At 45.3% G+C, this 23,644-nt stretch overlaps 1 protein-coding gene across 3 annotated transcripts in view; it reads right to left on the bottom strand.

The window, feature by feature from the left end:
- Nucleotides 1-2,872: 2,872 nt before the first annotated feature.
- Nucleotides 2,873-23,644, bottom strand: part of FAM45A (family with sequence similarity 45 member A) — a 31,557-nt gene continuing 10,785 nt past the window's right edge. For 2 of the 3 annotated variants that reach the window (XM_025395457.1, XM_025395456.1), the window contains exons 4-9: nucleotides 22,326-22,474; nucleotides 19,720-19,831; nucleotides 16,601-16,701; nucleotides 10,635-10,742; nucleotides 7,932-8,026; nucleotides 2,873-4,388 (exon numbers count right to left, since the gene is read on the bottom strand). In XM_025395457.1, coding sequence (XP_025251242.1) covers nucleotides 4,212-4,388; nucleotides 7,932-8,026; nucleotides 10,635-10,742; nucleotides 16,601-16,701; nucleotides 19,720-19,831; nucleotides 22,326-22,474 — 742 coding nt within the window. In that variant the 3' untranslated portion in view covers nucleotides 2,873-4,211. The remainder of the gene's footprint in view (nucleotides 4,389-7,931; nucleotides 8,027-10,634; nucleotides 10,743-16,600; nucleotides 16,702-19,719; nucleotides 19,832-22,325; nucleotides 22,475-23,644) is intronic. The other variant, XM_025395458.1, reaches the window with a different exon arrangement.

Genomic DNA, 23,644 nt, shown 5'->3' with positions numbered 1-23,644 from the left:
CACAAAGAGTCCACCGTGCCCAGGACACAGGCGTCCAATGGATAGGCCATTTCAAGTGGAACACGTACCCCTGGGGCGCTGTTTATGGCCTCTGACCCCAAAAGCAATCTTGTTTCCTTACTCAGCGTCCTCCAATCTAGATGGCTGCTTAAAACCTTTGCTGCCCTCTGCCCAGTGCCTCCTTTCTCCTCTCTGGAGGCTGAGGCACGAGAATCACTTGAACCCTGGCGGCAGAGGTTGCAGTGAGTCGAGGTCGCGCCATTGCATTCCAGCCTGGGTGACAGAACTAGACTGTGCCTCAAAAAGAAATAAACTGCTTGTCACCTGCCTCATTAGAGACTGGATCTTGCTGTCACCCAGGCTGGAGTACAGTGGCACAACCATAGCTCACTGCAGCCTTGAACTCCTGGGCTCAAGGGACCCACCTGCCTCAGCCTCCTGAGTGGCTGGGACTACAGGCACTGCCACCACGCCCGGCTGTAGCCAGACCTTAAAAGAGTTGTCGCCTTCACAGTCTCTGCCCCATCTCCAATTCTACTAAGACTGCTCTCATCCGTGACCCACCTGAATGTGGCACTGCCACACTGCTGGGCACTCAGGCTGGTCACTGAGCTGCTTACTTGGCTGCACTTTGCCATATGGATGTCCCAGACACCTCAAACTCAACCCATCCAAACTTGAAAGCAGCTCTCCCTCCCAGTCTCAGGAATTGACACCACCACCTACCCAGGTGCACCAGACAGGATCACTGGAGACGCCCTCTCCCCACCTTAACCCCAGCGTATTCAGTAGACGGGGCCCAGTACATGGAGTCTGGAACCCATGTATGCCCGCTGCTACCGCCCAGCGCAGTCCAACAGCGTCCCCTGCTGGCACTGCCTGGCCCATCTCCTGCCTACTCCCTCTGGTTCACATTCCTCCTGCTCTTCTAAATCACACCTGCTGAACAGTTTTTTTTGTTTTGAGACGGAGACTTGCTCTGTCACTCAGGCTGGAGTGTAGAGTGCAGTGGCATGATCTTGGCTCACTGCAACCTCCACCTCCTGGGTTTCACGCGCGTCCGTGTGAAAAGACCACCAAACAGGCTTTATGTAAGCAATAAAGCTTTTTAATCACCTGGGTGCAGGTGGGCCGAAAAGAGTCAGTGAAGGGAGATGGGGGGCCGTTTTATAAGATTTGGGTAGGTAGTGGAAAATTAGTCAAAGGGGGTTGTTCTCTGGCTGGCAGCGGTGGGGGTCACAAGGTGCTCAGTGGGGGTGCTTTTGAGCCAGGATGAGCCAGGAGAAGGAATTTCACAAGGTAATGTCATCAGTTAAGGCAAGAACAGGCCATTATCACTTGTTTTGTGATTCTTCAGTTACTTCAGGCCATCTGGATGAATACATGCAGGCTTGGGCTCAGAGGCCTGACACTGGGTTCAAGTGATTCTTGTGCCTCAGCCTCCTGAGTAGCTGGGACTACAGGTGTGCACCAGCCACCACATTCAGCTAATTTTTGTTTGTTTTTAGTAGAGATGGGGTTTCACCCTGTTGGCCAGGCTGTCATCTGTCCTCGTGATCCACCCGCTTTGGCCCCTCAAAGTGCTGGGATTACAGGCATGAGCACCGCACCCGGCCTGAAAAGCCTTAAATGGCCTCCCAGTGCGTCAGGATCAAGCCCACATTCCTCACCACAGCAAGCCTTTCCCATACTCATATCCTGCCACTCCCTCCCCTCCCTCTAGACCCTTCAGGTCCTCACATGGGCTGTGGTCTCTTCTCCAGACCTTCACACAGCTGTTTCCTCTGGTCTGAGTAGATGTCTTCTTATGCTTCAGGTCTGACTTTGACATCGATCACTCCCTCTGAGAGGCCTTCCAGGATTGACAGCACTGAACTGGGTCCCCATCTGTGTGCTCCGATACCACTCTGTTTCACACATCACGCCTAGCACTAGCCGCACGACAGCAGCCTGTTTGCTGACCCTATTCCCCAAGCGGACTGTGCGCAGCACTGCGAGAGCAGGGACTGCTGCCCATAAGGGTAGCCCAAAATACAACACAGGCATGGCCCAGAGTAGGTACCTCAACATTTGAGTATTGGACTAACGTTTTCAATGCACCCTACCCCAAATTACCAAAGAATTATCTGTGGTTTTGTTTCCCCAAGGCCAGAATGACGGTTAATTTCCAAATCTGGTGAGGAGAGTTTCACAACAGCCTAAAAGGACAAAATCAGTAAATAGCTCAGTCTGACCACAGGCTGACACTAACCAAAATTAAAGTTAGAGAACAAGATGGGCAACAGCTGCAGGTGGAGGTTTAACCACTACCAGATGACAGAAATGTGAAGGCACCTTCCAAGGACAGGAGACTGAAGTTACAGAGGCAGCTCCAGGAAGGCGAGTGGAGGAGGGCTAGGGTGGGAGGAAAGGGTGTGTGGCGAGGGACAGCTTGAACTTTTTTTTTTTGAGACCGATTTTTTTTTGAGACCGAGTCTCATTTTGTTGCCCAGGCTGGAGTGCAATGGTGCAATCTCGGCTCACTGCAACCTCCGCCTCCCAGGTTCAGGCAATTCTCCTGCCTCAGACTCCTGAGTAGCTGGGATTACAGGCACCCGCCACCACACCCAGCTAATTTTTGTACTTTTAGTAGAGACGGGGTTTCACCACGTTGGCCAGGCTATTCTCAAACTCTTGATCTCAGGTGATCCGCCTACCTCGGCCTCCCAAAGTGCTGGGATTACAGGCATGAGCCACTGCGCCCTTGGCCATCTTGAACTTTCAGACAGGTCTTTTAATAATTCCCTAGTGCCCTCACAGTTTTTTTTCTCCGTTTTCTTTGGAATGAGCAGAATTAGAGAAAGGGGACAATTCGTCACCCACCTAAAAGTAGTTGAATATCAAAATATTTCCATTTTATTTCTGCATCATAAATTTATAATTTTAACAACTTTGATCATTAGCTAATATAGTAATACAAAAAAATGAGGAAAAAGATGTTAGTATTTTTCATTTCCATAAAGTGCAGATTTAATTTTCAATTATTTGCCTTAGTAAACATCGTCTTATTTCAGGTCCTCCCCTGCCCTCACTCAAAAAGGGAGGGTGTTTAATTTTTATTTAACAAATATGTAATACCAAGAAAAAAAAGAAAGATCCAATAATGTTTTTTGCAAACATGTTTCCAGGTAAGATTTCCAAGGACATCAGTACTGAGTGAAAGTAATCCTTACAATCAACATGAATGACACACTAACAAGCACGGAATTGAGGCCTCCATGCTGATTTGGCAATGTTAAGGTCTCCAGTTGTGAAAAAGGTACATAAATGAATACAAACAGTTGGCTTGACATGTGGCCAAATTACTTTCACCAAAGTTGTTGGAAGCCTTTCTCTGGTTTTGGCCCCTGTAGGAAGTTAATCTCATATTCCCTTAGCAATAATATAAGGTCACTGTTTCAGTCCTACACACTGGTATATTCAATGGGCTTCTTAGTTTACCACATAAGGACTGGCACCTTTTTCAAAAGAATATTGCTAACAGGGTTAAATGAGTGCTAATGGCTGAACGTTTGCCAAATGCTTACATCTGTGATAGTATAAATATGGATTATTAAAGTTGTCTACTCAAGTATAAAATATATGCAAAACTCTCATAATATAGGCAAAATATTCAAAAGCCGGGAAAAACCTTTTTTGTTTGTTTTTTTAACTTTTACAAGAAAGTGCAACTGCGGGCTCTCTTGAATGATCTTCTAGACAGTTCCGCAGAAAACTTAGCAGTTGGGCTCAGAAAGTAGAGTTCCTCAGGAGGAATTAAAGTTCTTCCTAGAATACAAAGGGACATTTCAGGCAGCTTTCTGAAAGTAAACCATTTGCTTATGACTACACAGTGAGAAACTGGAATGTGTAATAATGAAGGCTTTCGCATTTGTCATAATGTGCTTTTTTTCTCTTACCCCAGGACCTCTAGCTGTTTTCTAATGTTATATAAAGTAGTAACAGCACTTTGTCCAGCACTGACAGCAGGCAGGAAACTAATCAGCTAGGAGAAAATCAGAAGTATGTTCATGTGTTTCACTGTTTTTCAGGTCAAATCTCAATACCTGCAAATAAATCATTAAAAATATATAACAGTTTCTCTGTTATTTTCAGGACTTTATGTAGTTAATGGATAATCAGAGTGAAAGAGGGCTTTCTATCAGTCATCAGTGATACATTCTGTCACACAGTCAGATTTTCAGCATTTGTTCGGCTGCTGCTAGATGATAAAGGAAGTTTTCTGTTGCTGGTGGAAATCGTTTTTGCTTTAGTGCCTCCAAATTAAGGACTCTCTTTTCTCCATCAGCCGAAACTTCTGAAAATGGTGCTAGGTTGGTAAAGATTTCTCTTGTTTTTAGAGCAATATCCTTTAATAGAACAGGAAAATATGCAACATGTTAGTATCCGAAATTTGAATATTTACTCTGTAGAATTCTTCCTGCTATTTTTTTCAGACTGTCTATAAACTATGAAAAATGAGCTCGGCATGGTGGCTCATGCCTGTAATTCCAGCACTTTGGGAGACCGTGGCAGGAGGATGGCTTGAGCCAGAAGTTAGAGGCTGCAGTGAGCCATGATTGCACCACTGCACTCCAGCCTGGGCAACCCTGTCTCAAAAATGAACAACAAAAAAGGTAACTCCTTTTTTTGTTGTTTTTGAGACAGGGTCTTGCTCTGTTACTCAGGTTGGAGTGCAGTGGTGCAATCATGGCTCACTGCAGCCTCGACTTCCCAGGCTCAAGTGATCTACCCACCTCAGCCTCCTGAGTAGCTGGGACTACAGGCTTGCGCCACCACACCCAGCTAATTTTTTAATACTTTTTGTAGAGATGGGGTTTCACCATGTTGCCCAGGCTGGTCTCAAACCCCTGGGCTCAAGCGATCTGCCCACCTCAGCCTCCCAAACTGCTGGGATTATAGATCTGAGCCATTGCACCTGGCCTGATAATTCTTTTTAAAGAAAAAAATTAGGAAAAATGAAACAAATTAACTTAGAAAAATCATATTTTTATTATTTGGTTTTTTTTTTTTTTACCATTTTAGCCATTTTCTGAGTGTATAATTCAGTGGCATTAAGTACATTTGCAACGATGCACAACCATCATCCGTATTTCCAGCACTTTTCACCATCACAAACAGAAACTCTGTACCCATTAAATAACCGCATTTCCCCTCGCTTAGCCCTGGTAACCTCTGCTTTCTAACTCTGTGAATTTGTCTGCTCTAGATAGCTCATATACGTGGAATCATACAACGTTTACCCTTTAGTGTCTGGCTTACTTCATTAGCATGTTTTCAAGGTTCATCCATGTTATAGCATGTATCAGAATTCTATTCCTTTTTTCGCCCCCCAACAAAAACCACATTCAAAACATTCCATTCCTTTTTCAGCTGAGTAATATTCTACTGTATATAAAGACTGCATTTTGTTTGCCCAGTCATCTGCTGAAGGACACTAGGTTGCTTCTGCCACCTTTTAAAGGCTACTGTGAGTAACACGGCTATGGATATTTCCATACAAGTACAGTCATGCACCACATAATGACGTTTTGGTCAACCAGGGACCACATATACAATGGTAGTCTCATAAGATGATAATGCTATATTTTTACTGTATTGTTTCTTTTTCTTTCTTTTTTTTTTTTTTTTTTTTTTTTTGAGATGGAGTTTCGCTCTTGTTGCCCAGCCTGGAGTGCAATGGTACAATCTCGGCTCACTGCAACCCCCCGCCTCCCGGGTTCGAGCAATTCTCCTGTCTTGGCTTCCCAAGTAGCTGGGATTACAGGTGCCCACTACCACACCCGGCTAAGTTTTGTATTTTTGGTAGAGACAGGGTTTTGCCATGTTGGCCAGGCTGGTCTCGAACTCCTGACCTCAGGTGATCCACCCACCTCGGCCTCCCAAAGTGCTGGGATTACATGCATGAACCATCAGGCCCGGCCAAGTCCCTGCTTTCAATTATTTGGGGTATATACCCAGCAACAGCATTGCCAAATCATATGGTAACTTGATGTTTAACTTTTTGAGAAATGCTGCTACTGTTTTTTGAAGGAATCTCTTCCCAAAAGTCCTTGTCTGCCTGGGATAAGTAACCCAGCACCTGCCACGCAGGCTTTATTCCTTTTGGGTGGCTGAGGACTCACTAAAGCGCTCATTAAAATCATGTCTTCTGGCCAGGCATGGTGGCTCATGCCTGTAATCCCAGCACTTTGGGAGGCCGAGGCGGGCGGAGCACTGGCTCCAGTCAGGAGTTCAAGATCAGCCTGGTCAACGTGGTGAAACCCCATCTCTATTAGAAATACAAGATTAGTCACGTGCGGTGCCAGGCACCTGTAATCCTGGTGCCTGCTACTTGGGAGGCTGAGGCAGGAGCATCATTTGAACCTGCGTGGTGGAGGCTGCAGTGAGCCAAGATTGCACCACTGCACTCCACCCTGGGTGACAGTGAAACTCAATGAAGAAAAAAAGTAAAAAAATCATGTCTTCCTTCTTGTTTGCTGACATCATTAATTCATGCATATATTTTTGAACCCTCACAGCATTCCCAGCACTTTCACTTGCCCTCCCCAAGGTCACATATATTATACTAAGTCATCTAGGTAGCACTTTTAGTCTGTGAACAACACAGTAATGCAAAACTCAAGTTCACATATGTTGCCGATATTGTAAGAGTATGTCTTTACTCTAATGCTGGGGGTTAGGTGGGCAGTGAGGATTCACATGGTAGGAAGGCAGCAGCCCCAGAGTCTCCAGTGTTCAGGTCCTCAGGGCAAGATCAGCCCACTCTTCCTGCTCACAGCTAGCCAGGCCATCAGCACTGCAGAGAAATGGCCCCTCTCATCTTTCTGCTGACATGTCACCTCCTTAGAGAGCTGGCCTACCCCTCCCCCAGTATTCTCCACCTCAACCCCTTCTATCACAGCACCTATCATGGGTTGTAATTATCTTGTCATTCATTATTTTCTGTGCATCTACTCCACTGAAGTACAGGCTCCGTGAGGGCAGGGATTTGCTCACCACTGCATCCCCACTGCCAGTGCAATGCCTGACAAACAGAGCTCAAGAAACACTGAGTAAATGAATGGATAAATGGAGAAGGCGCCAGGTTGGGCTGAATGAGTATAGCCCGCATATCAGAGGTGCCCCTGTGCCCCCAGGGAGGACAGGTGCAGACAGAGACAGTCCTTTTGGGCCCTCCAGCCCCAGGTTATGAGTCAGGCATCTAGATGAGGCAACGCTGGAAGTTTATCCTTCAGGAGAGGAGCAAGGAGCTGGGAACAGGCCAAATGCAAGGAGCTGGGCAGGCTGCAGGCCACTATGTAGAAAGTACAAGAAATAAAACCCATTTGCCATTCCAGTTTGGCAAGGGCAGAGCAGGTGCCCACTGGTCCACATGGACTCTGGTCCACGTGCCAGGTAGACCCCAGCAAGGAGCTGGCTCTGTGGCATGTGGCAACAGTCACTAAGCGGGACAGGAGTCTGACTGCATTTCTGTTGTCCTGGAGACACGCAAAGCCAAATTTTGACAATCTATCTAGTTCCCCATGTTCAGCAACAACCTCCCCTTTATAATTTGTTCCTCCAGGGAAATTCTCCTAGGAAGAGAGAACGCACTGGCTGGCCCAGAAAAGCCTTCCAGACCACTCGGGAGTTACATTTCTGTTTGCCAACGGTCGGCGTCAGCACCAGCCCCAGTGTATACCTGCCCTCGAGCCCGGTAACTAACTAGATCAGGCCAGCCTGCACCTGCTTGTCCATCATCGCTGTGGCCGTCTGCAAACCCTCCTCTAAGCACCTGCCCGCTGGCCTCTCCCACAGCCCCCCACTCTGCTGATGTGCACACCTCTGCCGCACACCACCCAGCGGCACCGGGTCAGGACTTCTAGTAAGTCAGAAGGTGAGGGAGTTACCTGTATCACCTGGCTGTCTGATTTCTCTGGATCTTCTGCAGACTGAACAATTAGCTGACCCATTTCTTTGTGCAGTTTGCCCATTGCCATGGCCTCTGGTGAGATCAAGAAGGTGAATATTTAGAAATTGACATAATAAAAACTAATCATGCCATCTATCTGAAAACTTGAAAGACCACACTGAGGAAATTTTCAAACAGCAGCTGACAACCTCCCACATGTCCATTTTATCACTAGCCACAAATATGACAACATGCTGGGAGGAAAGGCATAATATAATCGTGATTTATACTTCTTGGCCAACATAAAAACAAATCACACCAAACCAGATTTCCCCTTCACACCCACCTGACCAGAACTTTTATTTTTCTTCCCAAAGCATAATGAACAATTCTGACTACAACTAAATTGTGACTATAAGCCAAGAGCCTGACCTTCTAGTCCAGCTCTTTTCAGTTAAGAAATTTATCTTTTTGGTGGGAATATTGTGAAAGAGGAGTTTCCTGTCAGTTCTGCAGAAGACAGCTGGGCACTCAATTCATTTAGGTTCTTAGAAATGAGCAAAGGAAGCCACCTAAATTAGCTTGGTTACAAACACTGCTACTGTCTGCACTGAGGAGGTTAACAGAAACTTGTTTGTCACTTCAAGAGACAAACTCCATTCAAACGGTGCTGATTAGGATAAGCCCATTTTATAGACACAGAGCAACACAGGGCAGCAGGGAGATGGCCACTTTTTCTGGTCCTAACGCTTCAGCTGCTTAAGTGGCCTGGGCCACAGCCAGTTTTCTTTCACTTTCGCTTGGCAAAAGGCAGTTATTTCCTAAAGATCTGAACCCACAGTTTGAATTTTTTACCATGAGTGTGCATTATGTTTGCAATTTTACAATGAATTAAAGGAAAGTCAGTTATGGTTCTATTAATTTGAAGTTGTTCAATAAAACCTCACATAATTGAATCTAACAATTCCCAATTCAATTCCCAATCAGTCAGCATTCAGCTGTCCCCACTTTTAGGAGAAAGATAAGTGACAAAACAAAGCTGTTAGCAGTAATCCCATCTAAAACCACTACCTGAGTAGTGCTCTGGGCTCAACACACATTTAAGCCAATCTTTTCTACTTTATGTAGCTGTAATTTGGGACAATTTAAAATGTCTAAGAATGCTACTCTAACACTAGTACACCCTTTCCTGATCTTTAGCTCTAAGAACAGTTTCATTCCCTTGTGCTTACCGAGACGTGCTTCAAAAAGATTTTCCATACTGGAGTCACATTTAACCCTGTGTAGTGATAAACGTCTACATATTCTTTGATACGCCTTTCTTCAAGAGTTGGAGACTTACTCCTTTCTCCTTAAATGTTGACTAAACTTAGTGATTTGCTTCTAACAAATAGCATATGGAGGAAGTAATGATGTGACTATCAATGTCTTTATCAAGACAAGATTATAAAACGCACTGTGGCTTCCATCTCTCTCTTGGGTCACTCACTCTTGAGGGAGCCAGCTGTCATATTGTAAGAACTCTCAAGCAACCCTATGGAGATGCCCATGGCAGGAGGAACTGAGACCTCCTGCCAACAGACATGCACGTTGAAAGCGGGTGTTCTTGCCCCAGTGGAGCCTTCAGATGACTGTGGCTCAGGGATATCGTGACTGAAACTTCCTGAGCCAAAACTACCTCTAGATAAGCCATTCCTGATTCACCAGAACTGTGAGATAAATATTTGTTGTTTTAGAACATGATGGCTCACACCTGTAATCCCAGCACTTTGAGAGGCTGAGGTCAGTGGATCACTTGAGGTTAGGAGTTCAAGACCAGCCTGGCTGACATGGTGAAACCCTGTCTCAACTAAAAATACAAAAATTAGGCCAGGCGCAGTGGCTCACGCCTGTAATCCCAGCACTTTGAGAGGCTGAGGCAGGCGGATCACGAGGTCAGGAGCTCAAGACCAGCCTGACCAACATGGTGAAACCCCATCTCCACTAAAAATACAAAATTAGCTGGGTGCAGTGGTGGGCACCTGTAATCCCAGCTACTTGGGAAGCTGAGGCAGGAGAATCACTTGAACCTGGGAGGCGGAGGTTGCAGTGAGCCAAGACCGTGCCATTGTACTCCAGCCTGGGCAACAGAGTAAGACTCCAACTTGAAAAAAAAAAAAATTAGCCAAGCATGGTGGTGCATGCCTGTAAACCCAACTGCTGGGGAGGCTGAGACATGAGAATCACCTGAATCCGGGAGGCACAGGCTGCAGCGAGCCAAAATCAGGTCACTGCACTCCAGCCTGGGTGACAGATTCCACCTCAAAAAAAAAAAAAAAAAGAAGGGAATATTTGTTGCTTTAAACCACCAAGTTCTGTATGACTCAGAGACATTTCAAAATTAAGAAAATAAACCGCTAAGTTCTGAAGTAATTTGTTACGTGGCAATAGATAATACACCTTGTTTAAACACAAAAGTGGTGAAACAAGATGAACAGACTATTTAACTTCTTAGCATATACTTTGCTTTGTAAGCACCCGGGATGTTCTGCTCATATGTCTGTCTGCAGGAATAAATGTTGTGTTCTAGACACGGAAATCTCCATCTTCAGCAGAGTGGGTAAGCCAGCCCTCAAATACTGGTTTTAGAGAATCAGCCTAAAAATGTACAACTGTTTGGCTTATATCTTGTATCAAGAACAGAACAGAACAGAGAACAAACCTTTTGCAAGGGGAGCAATGGTAATCTCACTCTCTGCCAGATTCACAAACACATCATAGAGGTCTGGTCTGTTGCTCACCTCCAAGTCTACAAATCCAGCGATGTAACCTGCATCATAAACATGACCAACCTTACTGGAGTAGGAAGAAATATGGTGAACCCATCAAAAGCATTGGGTCTAAAAGCTCATTAACTGCTCTCTTTCACTGCTTTATTCATTTGGGAACATTAGCTGCACCCTGTGGCAGTTACTTAGACTACATTATTATCAGTTGCCTGAAGAAATTCACACAACTCCAAATATTCCAAAATCATCCGTCAGTGTCAAAGACAAGACTGAAGTAGGGCATTTACTTTCCAATCATTGCTCTTGGGGTCAAGAATGATAGCTGGGGCAGAAGGCAGCAAGGAATCTCTTGACTGATGTTCCCCCTTCAGGTCTTTGCCTTCAGGAAATCAATGCCAAATGCCTGGGTTCTCAGGGTAGAAATGGCATCATCTTTAAGGATTCAAGGCAAATCAGGAATTAGCAGACCTCTGGGATTGGTGTTAGAACAATGATTCCCAGATTTTTTTGATTTCACAGAGCAATACAATTACCAAAAAAAAAAAAAAAAAAATTATCTGAGGAGTGACTGGTATGGTTTGGATCTGTGTTCCCACCCAATTCTCATGTCGAATTGTAATCCTCAATGTTGGAGGTGGGGCCGGCTGAGAGGTGACTAGATCATGGGGGTGATTTCTCATGAATGGTTTAGCACCATCCCCTTAGTGTGGTTCTCATGATTGAGTTCTCACAAGATCTGGTTTAAAAGTATACAGCACCTTCCCCCACCTTCCTCCTGCTCCAACCATATAAGACGTGCCTGCTTCCCCTTCACCCTCTGCCATGATTGTAAGTTTCCTGAGGCCTCCACAGAAGCTGAAGCCACTATGCTTCCTGTACAGTCTGCAGAACCATGTGCCAATTCAACTGCTTTTCTTTATAAATTACCTAGTATCAGTTATCATTTTTTTTTTTTTTTTTGAGACAGAGTCTCACTCTGTAACCCAGGCCAGAGTATAGTAGCATGATCTTGGCTCACTGTAACCTCCACCTCCAGGGTTCAAGTGATTCTCCTGCCTCAGCCTCCTGAGTAGCTGGGACTACAGGCATGTGCCACCACGTCTGGCTAATTTTTGTATTTTGAGTAGAGACGGGGTTTCACCATATTAGCTAGGTTGGTCTCAAACTCCTGACCTCGTGATTCACCTGCCTCAGCTTTCCAAAGTGCCGGGATTACAGGCGAGCCACCGCACCCGGCCTTTTTGTTCATTCGTTTTTGAAACAGAGTCTCTCTATTGCCCAGGCTGGAGGGCAGTGGCGCAATCTTGGCTCACTGCAACCTCCACCTCCTGGGTTTAAGCAATTCTCCTGTCTCAGCCTCCTGAGTAGCTGGGACTACAGGCATATGCCACCACGCCCGGCTAAGTTTTGTATGTTTAGTAAAGACAGGGTTTCACCATATTGGTCAGGCTGGTCTTGAACTCATGACCTCAGGTGATCCACCCACCTCGGCCTCCCAAAGTGCTGGGATTACAGGTGTGAGCCACCATGCCCGGCCTTCAGTTATTTATAGCAGTGCAAGAACACACTAATACAAGGACCAATTTATCATTCCTAGAGTTTTACTTTAAAAAACAACAGGTGGGGGCAGTGGCTCACGCCTGTAATCCCAGCACTTTGGAAAGTCGAGGTGGGAGGATCACTTGAGGCCAGGAGTTTGAGACCGTCCTGGCCAACATGATGAAACCCTGTCTCTACTAAAAATACAAAAATTAGCTGGTGGCCAGGAGCGGTGGCTGATGCCTGTAATCCTAGCACTTTGGGAGGCTGAGGCGGGTGGACTGCTTGAGCTCAGGAGTTCCAGGCCTGCCTGGGCAACATGGTGAAACCCGAAACCCCATCTCTACTAAAAAAAAAAATATATATATATATATATAAAATTAGTTGGGCATGGTGGCACATGCCTATAGTCCCTGTTACTCGGGAGGCTGAGGCACGAGAATCGCTTGAATCTGGAAGGTGGAAGTTGCAGTGAGCCAAGATCACGTCACTGCACCCCAGCCTGGGTGACAGAGCAAGACTCTGTCTCAAAAAATAAAATAAAATAAAATAAAATAATTAACAAAACAACAAAAACAAAACCTACTACTGAGAGCCAGACCCAGGCCCACCCATGAATGAGAAAATGTGACAGATGACAAGTAATATTACTCATTACTGAAAAAAAAAAAGAGATTATTCAATAAATGTCCTGGTCTAAGTGGTTATCTATAGGGTAAAAAAGTTCAGTCAGATCCCAAACTCACACACTACACAAAAAATTATTCCAGATAAATTAATAACTTAACTGGGAAATAAAAAACATTTAAAAATTTTGGGCCAGGCACAGTAGCTCACACCTATAATCTCAGCACTTTGAGAGGCCAAGGCGGGTGGACTGTTTGAGCTCAAAAGTTTGAGACCAGCCAGGGCAACATGGTAAAACCTTATCTCTACAAACAAACGAAAAAAAATACAAAAATTAGCCAGGCACGGTGGCACATGCCTGTAGTCCCAGCTACTTGGGAGGCTGGGGTAGAAGGATGGCTTAAGCCCAGGAGGTGGAGGTTGCAGTGAGCTGAGATTGAGCCACTGCACTCCAGCCTGGGCAACAGAGCAAGACCCTGTCTTAAAAAAAAAAAAAAAAAAAGAAAAGAAAAAGAGAACGAAAAATTTTCATAAGAAAATGGCCGGGCACAGTGGCTCATGCCTATAATCCCAGATTCCAGGAATTGGAGACAAGCCTGGGCAATAAAGCAAGACCTTGTATCTAAAAAAAAATACAGACGGCTGGGCGTGGTGGCTCATGCCTGTAATCCCAGAACTTTGGGAGGCCAAGGCAGGTGGATCATCTGAGGTCAGGAGTTCAAGACCAGCTTGACCAATATGGTGAACCCGTCTCTACTAAAAATACAAAAATTAGCCAGGCGTGGTGGTGGGTGCCTGTAGTCCCAGCTACTCAGGAGGCTGAGACAGGAGAATTGCTTGAACCAGGGAAGTGGAGTTTGCAGTGAGCTGAGATCGTGCCACTGTACTACGGCCTAGATAACAAAGCGAGACTTCGTCTCAAAAAAAGACAGGCAATAACAAACGATGGCAAGGACGTAGAGAAAAAGAACTCTTGTACACTGTTGGTGGGAATGTAAATTAGTACAGTCACTTTGGAGAACAGTATGGAAATTCCTCAAAAAACTAAAAATAGAACTACCATATGATCCAGCAATCCCACTACTGGGTATTTACCCCCAAAAAAGTAAATCAGTGTATCAAAGAGATACCACCACTCCCATGTTCATTGCAGCACTGTTCATAACTGCCAAGATTTGGAATCCAACCAAGTGTCCATCAGCAGATGAATGGAAAAGAAAATATGGTACATATACACAGTGGAATATTATACAGCCATAAAAAGGAATGAAATTCTGTCATTTGCAACAACATGGATGGAATTGGAGGCATCAATGTTAAGTAAAAGAAGCAAGGGCAGAAAGACAAATTTTGCATGTTCTCACTTATTTGTGGGAGCTAAAAATTAAAACAATGGAACTCAGGGAGATAGAAAGTAGAATGGTGGGTACCAGAGGTTAGGAAGGGTAGTGGGGAGAGGAGGAAAATTTGGGATGGTTAGTGGATACAAAAATATAGTTAGAATGAATAAGACCTAGTATTTGATAGCACAATAGGGTGACTACAGTGAATAATTTATTGTATATTTAAAAATAACTAGAAGTTGGCTGGGCACAGTGGCTCACACCTGTAATCCCAACACTTTGGGAAGCTGAGGCAGGTGGATCACCTGAGGTCAGAAGTTTGAGACCAGCCTGGCCAACATGGTAAAACCCCATCTCTATTCTCTAACAAAAATACAAAAAAATTAGCCGGGCATGGTGTGCACACCTGTAATCCCAGCTACTCGGGCAGCTGAGGCAGGAGAATCGCTTGAACCTGGGAGGTGGAGGCTATAGTATGCTGAGATTGTGCCACTGCACTCCAACCTGGGCAACAGAGTGAGACTCCAACTCAAAAAAAAACTAGAAGTGGAATCACAACGTTCCTAAAACAAAGAAATCATAAATGCTTGAGGTGATGGATACTGCAATTACCCTGATGTAATCATTATATACATTGTAGGCCTGTATCAGAACATCACATGTACCCCATAAATACATATACCTATTATATACCCATAATAATTAAAAAGTTAAGATGAAAAAAAAAAGTCACTGGTAAACTTTTAAGACTAGAACTTTACAAGTTCTGCTGGGCACAATGGCTCATGCAATCCAGGCACTTTGGGAGGCCGAGGCGGGAGGATCACCTAAGGTAAGGAATTTGAGACCAGCCTGGCCAACATGGAGAAACCTTGTCTCTACTAAAAATATAAAAATTAGCTGCGCATGGTGGCAGGTGCCTGTAATCCCAGCTACTAGGGAGGCTAAGGCAGGCGAATTGCTTGAACCCAGGAGGTGGAGGTTGCAGTGAGCCGAGATCACACCGTTGCACTCCACCCTGGGCAAAAAGAACAAAACTCCATCTCAAGAGAAAAAAAAAGAACTTTACAAGTATAATTAAAAAAATTTAAAAGACGGGGTCTCCTGTGTTGCCCAGGCTGGTCTGGAACTCCCGGGCTCAGGCGACCACCCCATCTCGGCCTCCCAAAGTGCTGGGATTACAGGTGTGAGGCACTGTGCCCAGCCAAAAACAGGTTGCATTTTGATGATGGCTGAACAACAATGTGAATGTACTTAATGCCACTGAACTCTATGTTTAAAAATGGTTAAAAAGGTAAATGGAGCTGTGCGTGGTGGCTGATGCCTGTAATCCCAACAGTGTGGGAGGCCAAGATGGGCAGATCGCTTGAGTTCAGGAGTTCAAGACCAGCTTGAGCAACATAGGAAGACCCGGTCTCAAAAAAAAAAAGTAAATCTTTTTTTTTCTGGAGACAAGAGTCTCGCTCTGTCGCCCTAGCTGGGGTGCAGCAGCTCAATCTTGGCTCACTGCGACCTCCATCTCCTGGATTGAAGCGATTCTTGTGCCTCAGCCTCCCAAGTAGCTGGGACTACCCATCACCAAGCCTGGCTAATTTTTTTTTTTTGTATTTTAATAGAGATGTGGTTTTACCGCATTGGTTAGGGTGGTCTCAAACTCCTGAGCTCAGGCAATCCACTTGCCTCAGCCTCCTAAAGTGCTAGGGTTACAGGTATGAGGCACCGCGCCCAGCCAAGAAAAGGTAAATTCTACATGCATTTTACCAAAAAAAAAAATTTTTTTTTTTTGAGACGGAGTTTCACTCTTGTTGCCCAGGCTGGAGTGCAGTGGTGTGATCTCGGCTCACCACAACCTCCGCCTCCTGGGTTCAAGCGTTTCTCCTGCCTCAGCCTCCCAAGTAGTTGGGATTACAGGCATGCACCACCATGCCCGGCTAATTTTTTGTATTTTTAGTAGAGACTGGGTTTCTCCATGCTGGTCAGGCTGGTCTTGAACTCCCGACCTCAGGTGATCCACCCACCTTGGCCTTCCAAAGTGCTGGGATTACAGGCGTGAGCTACTGCGCCCGGCCACAATTTTTTTTTAAACTAAAAAAAAAAAAAAAAAATGTAAGGGCAAAAAATTGATTGCATGTGCCAAAGAAATAATAAAGGATCAGTATTCCACTTAGGAATGCACAAAATAAAAACAAGTGGAATAAAATTAGTGGGGCATGGTGGCACATGCCTGTAATCCCAGCTACTTGGGAGGCTAAGGCAGAAGAATCGAAGGCAGAGGTTGCGGTGAGCTGAGATTATGCCATTGCACTCCATCCTGGGCAACAAGAGTGAAACTCCGTCTCAGGAAGAAAAAAAAAGTGAAACAGTTCCTCCCCTGGGATCCTCTTGTCTACCTGTGCACATCTGCAGGGCTTCCAGCTCATCGGCATTGAGGTGCACGTAAGAGTGAAGGATGGTCCAGTCCTGTCGGTGCCACACCAGGGCAGGCAGAGTCCTGGGGAATCAAGGCAAGAACTCAAGTTGTTGCTGGTCCACACCTTAAAGACTCAGCCTGCCCCTTCTCCTCTTCCTGAGGAGGAAATGAAGAGGGTAGAGTTTATAGCTAATCAGGGACAGAGGTGAGACCAAGTCCCAAATGTGTTAACCTCTGGGCTTCAAATTAAAGCAATGCAATGTTTTATTATTTATTTATTTTTTTGAGACAGAGTTTCACTTGTCACCCAGCCTGGAGTGCAATGGTGCGATTTTGGCTCACCGCAACCTCCACCTCCGGGGTTCAAGTGATTCTCCTGCCTCAGCCTCCCAAGTAGCTGGGACTACAAGTGCCTGCCACCACGCCCGGTTAATTTTTGTATTTTTAGTAGAGATGGGGTTTCACCATGTTGGCCAGGCTGATCTTGAACTGACCTCAGGTGACCCGCCTGCCTTGGCCTCCCAAAGTGCTAGGATTACAGGTGTGAGCCACTGCACCCATCCTCTATGCAATGTTTTAAACTCTGCTCTTGGGGATCAGATCAGCTACAGAAAGCTCAAGGTGAAATTTCAAAAGATCCCTGTGGTAGCAAGGAGTGATGCTTCTAAGGTTTTCCTCTGAACATCCCACTCTAGAGACTGCCATGGAAAGGGAGTCTGAAGGTAAAATTCAAAGTTACCTCTGCAAGCAAGAAATTTTCTGGAAGTCTCCTGTTTATATTTAAAATTCTAGTAAAACTAGCAAACCACGTGTGTTTGTTTTCCTGTAACACAGGTTTCTTTGAAAAAAACTTATGGTAGAATAATGACTGCAACAAGATGTATCAAATTTATCTGTGGCTTCATGAACCCCTGGTGCCCTGCTAAATATGTCAGAAGCTATGACCGGTCCCGTTTGAGTAGCATACGTAGAGGGGGAAAAGGTGATGGGATAGAAAATACAGGCTTTTGGACCCAGAGAGGGCAGGGTAAAAGTTCTGGCCCTCTCACTTAAAATCTGATGCAATCATGATCATAACAATAATAACTCCTAAAGTGTGTCTTAGAGGCTAGGTACATGTTAAGCTAGGTACATGTTAAGCATCTTACACAAATTATTTCCAGTCTTAAAAACAAACTTGTAAGGTAGATATTATGATCATTTTACAGATAAAGAAACACAGGCTCAGAAACAATCAATTCTTTTGTTTTGTTTCTGTGACAGGGTATCACTCCGTCGTCCAGGCTGGGCTGCAGTGACGTGATCATGGCTCACTGCAGCCTCCACCTCCTGGGCTCAAGCGATCCTCCCACCTCAGGCTCCTGTGTAGCTCGGGCTAAGGGTACATGCCACCATGCCTGGCTAATTTTTGTATTTTTTTATAGAGATGGGGTTTTGCTGTGTTGCCCAGGCTGGTCTTGAACTTCTGGTCTTAGGCAATCTGCTAGCCTCAGCCTCTCAAAGTGCTGGGATTATAGGGGTGAGCCACCATGCCCGGCCAACATTCAGTATCTTTTATGTGTTCACAGAGCTAATAAGTTGCCCTCCCAAGATTTCAACTCAGTTCTTTCTGACTATGAAGCCTTTGTTCTTTTCATTACCTTATACTTATCCTCTGCCAACCTTAATTTTCTCATTCATAAAACAGGGTAAAAATACTTCCTGGCAGGGTTCTTGTTACAAGTACATTCAATAATTTAAGGTATCTTATAAAATGCCTGGCATACAGTAAACCCAACACAAATGCTAGGTCCTCTTGCTTTTAAAAGAGGATCTGGCCGGGCACAGTGGCTCATGCCTGTAATCCCAGCACTTTAGGAGGCTGAGGCGGGAGGATCATGAGGTCAAGAGATCGAGACCATCCTGGCCAACATGGCGAAACCCCATCTCTACTAAAAATACAAAAAATAGCTGGGCGTGGTGGTGCGTGCCTGTACTCTCAGCTACTCGGGAGACTGAGGCAGAAGAATCACTTGAACCCAGGAAACTGCAGTGAGCCGAGATTGCGCCACTGCACCACTCCAGCCTGGCGACAAAGCGAGATTCTGTTGCAAAAAAAAAAAAAAAGACCTAATGGCTGGGTGTGGTGGTTCATGTCTGTAATCTCAGCGGAGGCAGGAGGATCACTTGAGCCCAGGAGTTCAAGACCGGCCTGGCCAACATAGTGAGACCCCAGAAACCCCATCTTGACAAAAAATATAAAATAAAATAAAAAAGAAAAAAATTTACAAGGACCTAGTAACAAGTTAGATTTAGTAAACAAAAACTCTTTAAAAATATGTATGGCAGGTGGGGGGGCTGTTAGAGGGGACGGGGCCTGGCAGACACCTCCTGGCCCTGAGCTGACCCCCCCTGGCAAAAAAATTATTAACAATAACAAAATCTATATGTATTTTGGCCGGGCACAGTGGCTCATGCCTATAATTCCCGCACTTTGGGAGGCCAAGGCATGAGGATCACTGGAGCCTAGGAGTTTGAGACCACCCTGGGCAACACAGCAAGACCCCATCTCTACTAAAAATGAAAATAAAATAAAATTTTAAAAATCTATATGTACTCTCAAAATAAGTCTTTGTCCTGCTCTAACATTTTTTAATTAAAACAAGAAAAAAAAAGAGTCTTTGATAAAATTGAACAGAAGGAACAATTTACCTAAAACGGGTCGGCAAACTATGGCCCATGGGCCAGCTGCCTGTCCTTGAAAATAAAGTTTCATTGACCACAGCCATGCTGAGTCATTTAAGTGCATGTCATCCATGGTTGCTTTTGTGCTACCCAGGCAGTTGAGTAGTTGGGACAGTGACCATATGGCTCACAAACCTAAAGTATTTACTGTCTGGCAAGGAAAAGTTTGCTAACCCCCTGCTCTAGAATAGTCATAAATAGTCCAAATCAGTGGCCTTGAACTACTAGAGCTAAACAGAAACTTCAGACCAAAGGTGGTATTTCACCACATGCTATTTATAGCAAATGTGCAACAGAACAGAGCACACAGTAACATCTAGTACCACAAACTGTCTGCCAAGAAAGTTAACACTTTTTGATAATTAGAGATGATACCTGGTAAACTCCTGGACCGCTTCTATTTTGGGGTGATACACCACAATTCTTTTCTTTAGCATCAGTGCTGTGTGTAAGATAACAGTTTCCATTCCAAACTGAGATACAATGTCTTCAAGAAAGAGAAATTGTAATGTTACTGCATTACACATCATGTAAGGAAACAAAAGTTTTTTTTTTTCTTTTTTTGTTTTTTGAGACAGAGTCTCACTGTGTCACCCAGGCTAGAGTGTAGTGGCATGATCTTTGTTCACTGCAACCTGCTTCCTGGGCTCAAGTGATTCTCCTGCTTCAGCTTCCTGGGTAGCTTGGATTACAGGCACAAGCCACCATGCCCAGCTAATATTTGTATTTTTAGTAGAGACGGGATTTCACCATGTTGGCCAGGCTGATCTCAAACTCCTGACCTCAAGTGATCCACTCACCTCAGCCTCCCAAAGTGTTGGGATTACAGGTGTGAGTCACAGTGCCTGGCCTACAAAATTATTTTTAATACAGAGAATTTAGGCAAATGTTGTAAAGCTTACAAACACTTTATTTGGTGGACGAGGGGATCTATCCTATGTCGGCTTCCCAGGACGTGTGCTCTGCCCCACATGAGACTCTATGGTGGGATGCAGAGAGGAAGTTAGATTCACAAAAAAGTGAAACAACTGATGTGAAGGGAACCAGCACCTTTCTGTATCATTAAAACTTCCTGATTAAAAAAAATAATAATAAAGTGTCTGCCAGGTGCAGGGTGGCTCATGTCTGTAATCCCAACACTTTGGGAGGCCAAGGTGGGAGGATCACTTGAGCCCAGGAGTTTGAAATCAGCCTGGGCAACACAGGGAGACTCTGTCTCTAAAAAATGTTTTAAAAGTATATGGGGCCAGGTGCAGTGCCTCACACTGTAATCCCAGCACTTTGGGAGGCCTAAGCAGGCGGGTCGCCTGAGGTCAGGAGTTTGACACCAGCCTGGCCAACATGGTGCAACCCCATCTCTACTAAAAATACAAAATTAGGCTGGAAGCAGTGGCTCACACCTGTAATTCCAGCACTTTGGGAGGCCAAGGCAGGTGGATCACCTGAGGTCAGGAGTTCCAGACCAGCCTGGCCAACATGGAGAAACCCCATCTCTACTAAAAATACAAAATTAGGTGGGCGTGGTGGCACATGCCTGTAATCTCAGCTACTAGGGAGGCTGAGGCAGGAGAATCACTTGAACCCAGGAGGCAGAGGATGCGGTGAGCCATGATCGCGCCACCCAGCCTGGGCAACAAGAGCAAAACTCTGTCTCAAAAAAAAAAAAAAAAAAATTAGTTGGGTGTGGTGGCAGCTGCCTGTAGTCCCAGCTACCTGGGAGGCTGAGGCACGAGAATCACTTGAACCTGGAAGGCAGAGGTTGTGGTGAGCTGAGACCATGCCACTGCACTCCAGCCTGGGTGACACAGTGAGATTCTGTCTCAAAAAAAAAAAAATTAGCTGGGCAGGGCTACTCGGGAGGCTGAGGTGGAAGGATTGCTTGAGCCCAGGAAGTTGAGGTTACAGTGAGCCATCATTGTACCACCACTGCACTTCAGCCTCAGTGACAAAGCAAGACCTTGTCTCAAAAGGAAAAAAAGTAAGTCCACTAACTCCATCATGTCCCCCAGTATCATTACTTAAGTCCTTAAGTTAGCCTGACAAACAGCTAACACCTCAACAGGGATGCTGAGAAAACTCAAAGAACAGTGGGATCAAAAGAAAAGACAGATGGGCACTGTGGGGGGACATGACAGAGAGCAGCCTCGCCTTCAGAGATTCCCTCGCCTCCTGCTCAGGGACACTGAAGTCTGTGGCTTAGGCCTGGGCTGTCTGCATTTTGGATTTTCCAGCTGGAACTTAAATTAGGAGCTTGGGGTCAAGGACTTGGGCTCTTCAGATGACAGAGATAACTGCTAAGATCTAAGAAAAGAAATGTAATCCATGAAGACCTCGAGCCATAAAATTGAGCTTACCAGTGAGAAAACATTTCTAAAATAGCCAATAGGGCCGGGCGCGGTGGCTCACGCCTGTAATCCCAGCACTTTGGAAGGCCGAGGCGGGCGGATCACAAGGTCAGGAGATCGAGACCATGGTGAAACCCCGTCTCTACTAAAAATAGAAAAAATTAGCCGGGCGCAGTGGCGGGCGCCTGTAGTCCCAGCTACTCGGGAGGCTGAGGCCGGAGAATGGCGTGAACCCGGGAGGCGGAGCTTGCAGTGAGCCGAGATTGCGCCACTGCACTCCAGCCTGGGCGACAGAGCGAGACTCCGTCTCAAAAAAAAATAAATAAATAAAAAATAAAATAAAATAAAATAGCCAATAGAATAATATGGAAACAAACACCACAAAAACCTGTTTTCCTGTGAGAGAATTCTAACTCAATAAGGAAATACAGGGGTTAAAGTTACCCTCTTGTGTACAAATGATATGAAAAATATGTAAATGAAAATAACGTATGGAAGGATTAGAATTATCTAGTCATTAGATAATTCTAATTAGATAATCTAATTATCTGATTAGTAGGAACAATAGGATCTAATGAGACTGTTCTTGGCTTGGGGATTTTGTCGTTGGATGGGTTTTGTTTTTTCCCTTCTTACCTTTGATGGAGCCAGCCAGGTAGGCCTTTCGGACATCAAAATCCTTACTAAGGAAAGAGCCATTTTCTTCACTCTGGCATATCCCCTTTGTGAGAACTGCAATATAACTCTCCATCATTTTAACTGGGCTCCCATGTTTCAGGTACATTCTGTAAGAAAGGACAACAAAGCAACTATGCTTCCATTTGGCATAAATCATGTGGAGATATGCACCCAGGCTGGTCTGGGTGCTTTCTCAAGAATCCGAAGCCACCTTGCTATGCCCTTCTGAATGCTTCACTCTTCTTTTTTTTTGAGACAGAGTCTCACTCTGTCACCCAGGCTAGAGTGCAGTGGCACAACCTTAGCTCACTGAAACCTCCACCTCCTGGCTTCAAGTGTTTCTCCCGCCTCAGTCGCCCGAGTAGCTGGGATTACAGGTGTGCGCCACCCTACCCCGCTAATTTTTGTAGTTTTAGTAGAGATGGGATCTCACCATGTTGGCCAGGCTGGTCTCTAACTCCTGACTTCAGGTGATCCACCCACCTCAGCCTCCTAAAGTGCTGGGATTACAGACATGAGTTACCGCACTTGGCCTGAATGCTTGAATCTTTTCATGTAGAAAGTAGTGTTACTTCGGTGAAACGCTGTCTCTACTAAAAATACAAAAAATTAGCTGGGCGTGGTGGCAGGCGCCTGTAGTCCCAGCTACTTGGGAGGCTGAGGCAGGAGAATGGTGTGAACCCGGGAGGTGGAGCTTGCAGTGAGCCAAGATCGCGCCACTGCAATCCAGCCTGGGCGACAGAGTGACGAGACTCCATCTCAAAAAAAAAAAAAAAAAAAAAAAAAAAAGAATGTTGTGCACTTATCCTGTGTCTCACATTCCCAACTGGGGTTCTTAGTCATGCAACTCTGTTTTATTACTAAGATTTCCTTTGACAAGAAAGGAGTTTTATGCACTGTTCACAGAGAAAGCAGTAATTAGTTGTAGAACCCATACTTATTATTAGAGTTCCCAGAGGTAGCTACATTTAGCTAATTAAGAAATCAGGCCGGGCGCGGTGGCTCAAGCCTGTAACCCCAGCACTTTGGGAGGCCGAGACGGGCGGATCACGAGGTCAGGAGATCAAGACCGTCCTGGCTAACATGGTGAAACCCCGTCTCTACTAAAAAATAACAAAAAACTAGCGGGGCGAGGTGGCAGGCGCTTGTAGTCCCAGCTACTCGGGAGGCTGAGGCCGGAGAATGGCGTAAACCCGGGAGGCGGAGCTTGCAGTGAGCTGAGATCCGGCCACTGCACTCCAGCCCGGGCGACAGAGCGAGACTCCGTCTCAAAAAAA

Source organism: Theropithecus gelada, chromosome 9, assembly GCF_003255815.1.
Source record: "Theropithecus gelada isolate Dixy chromosome 9, Tgel_1.0, whole genome shotgun sequence".
Taxonomy (NCBI): Eukaryota; Metazoa; Chordata; class Mammalia; order Primates; family Cercopithecidae; genus Theropithecus; species Theropithecus gelada.
Note: the sequence above shows the minus strand (reverse complement) of the source record. Positions and strands in the feature narration are given on the sequence as shown.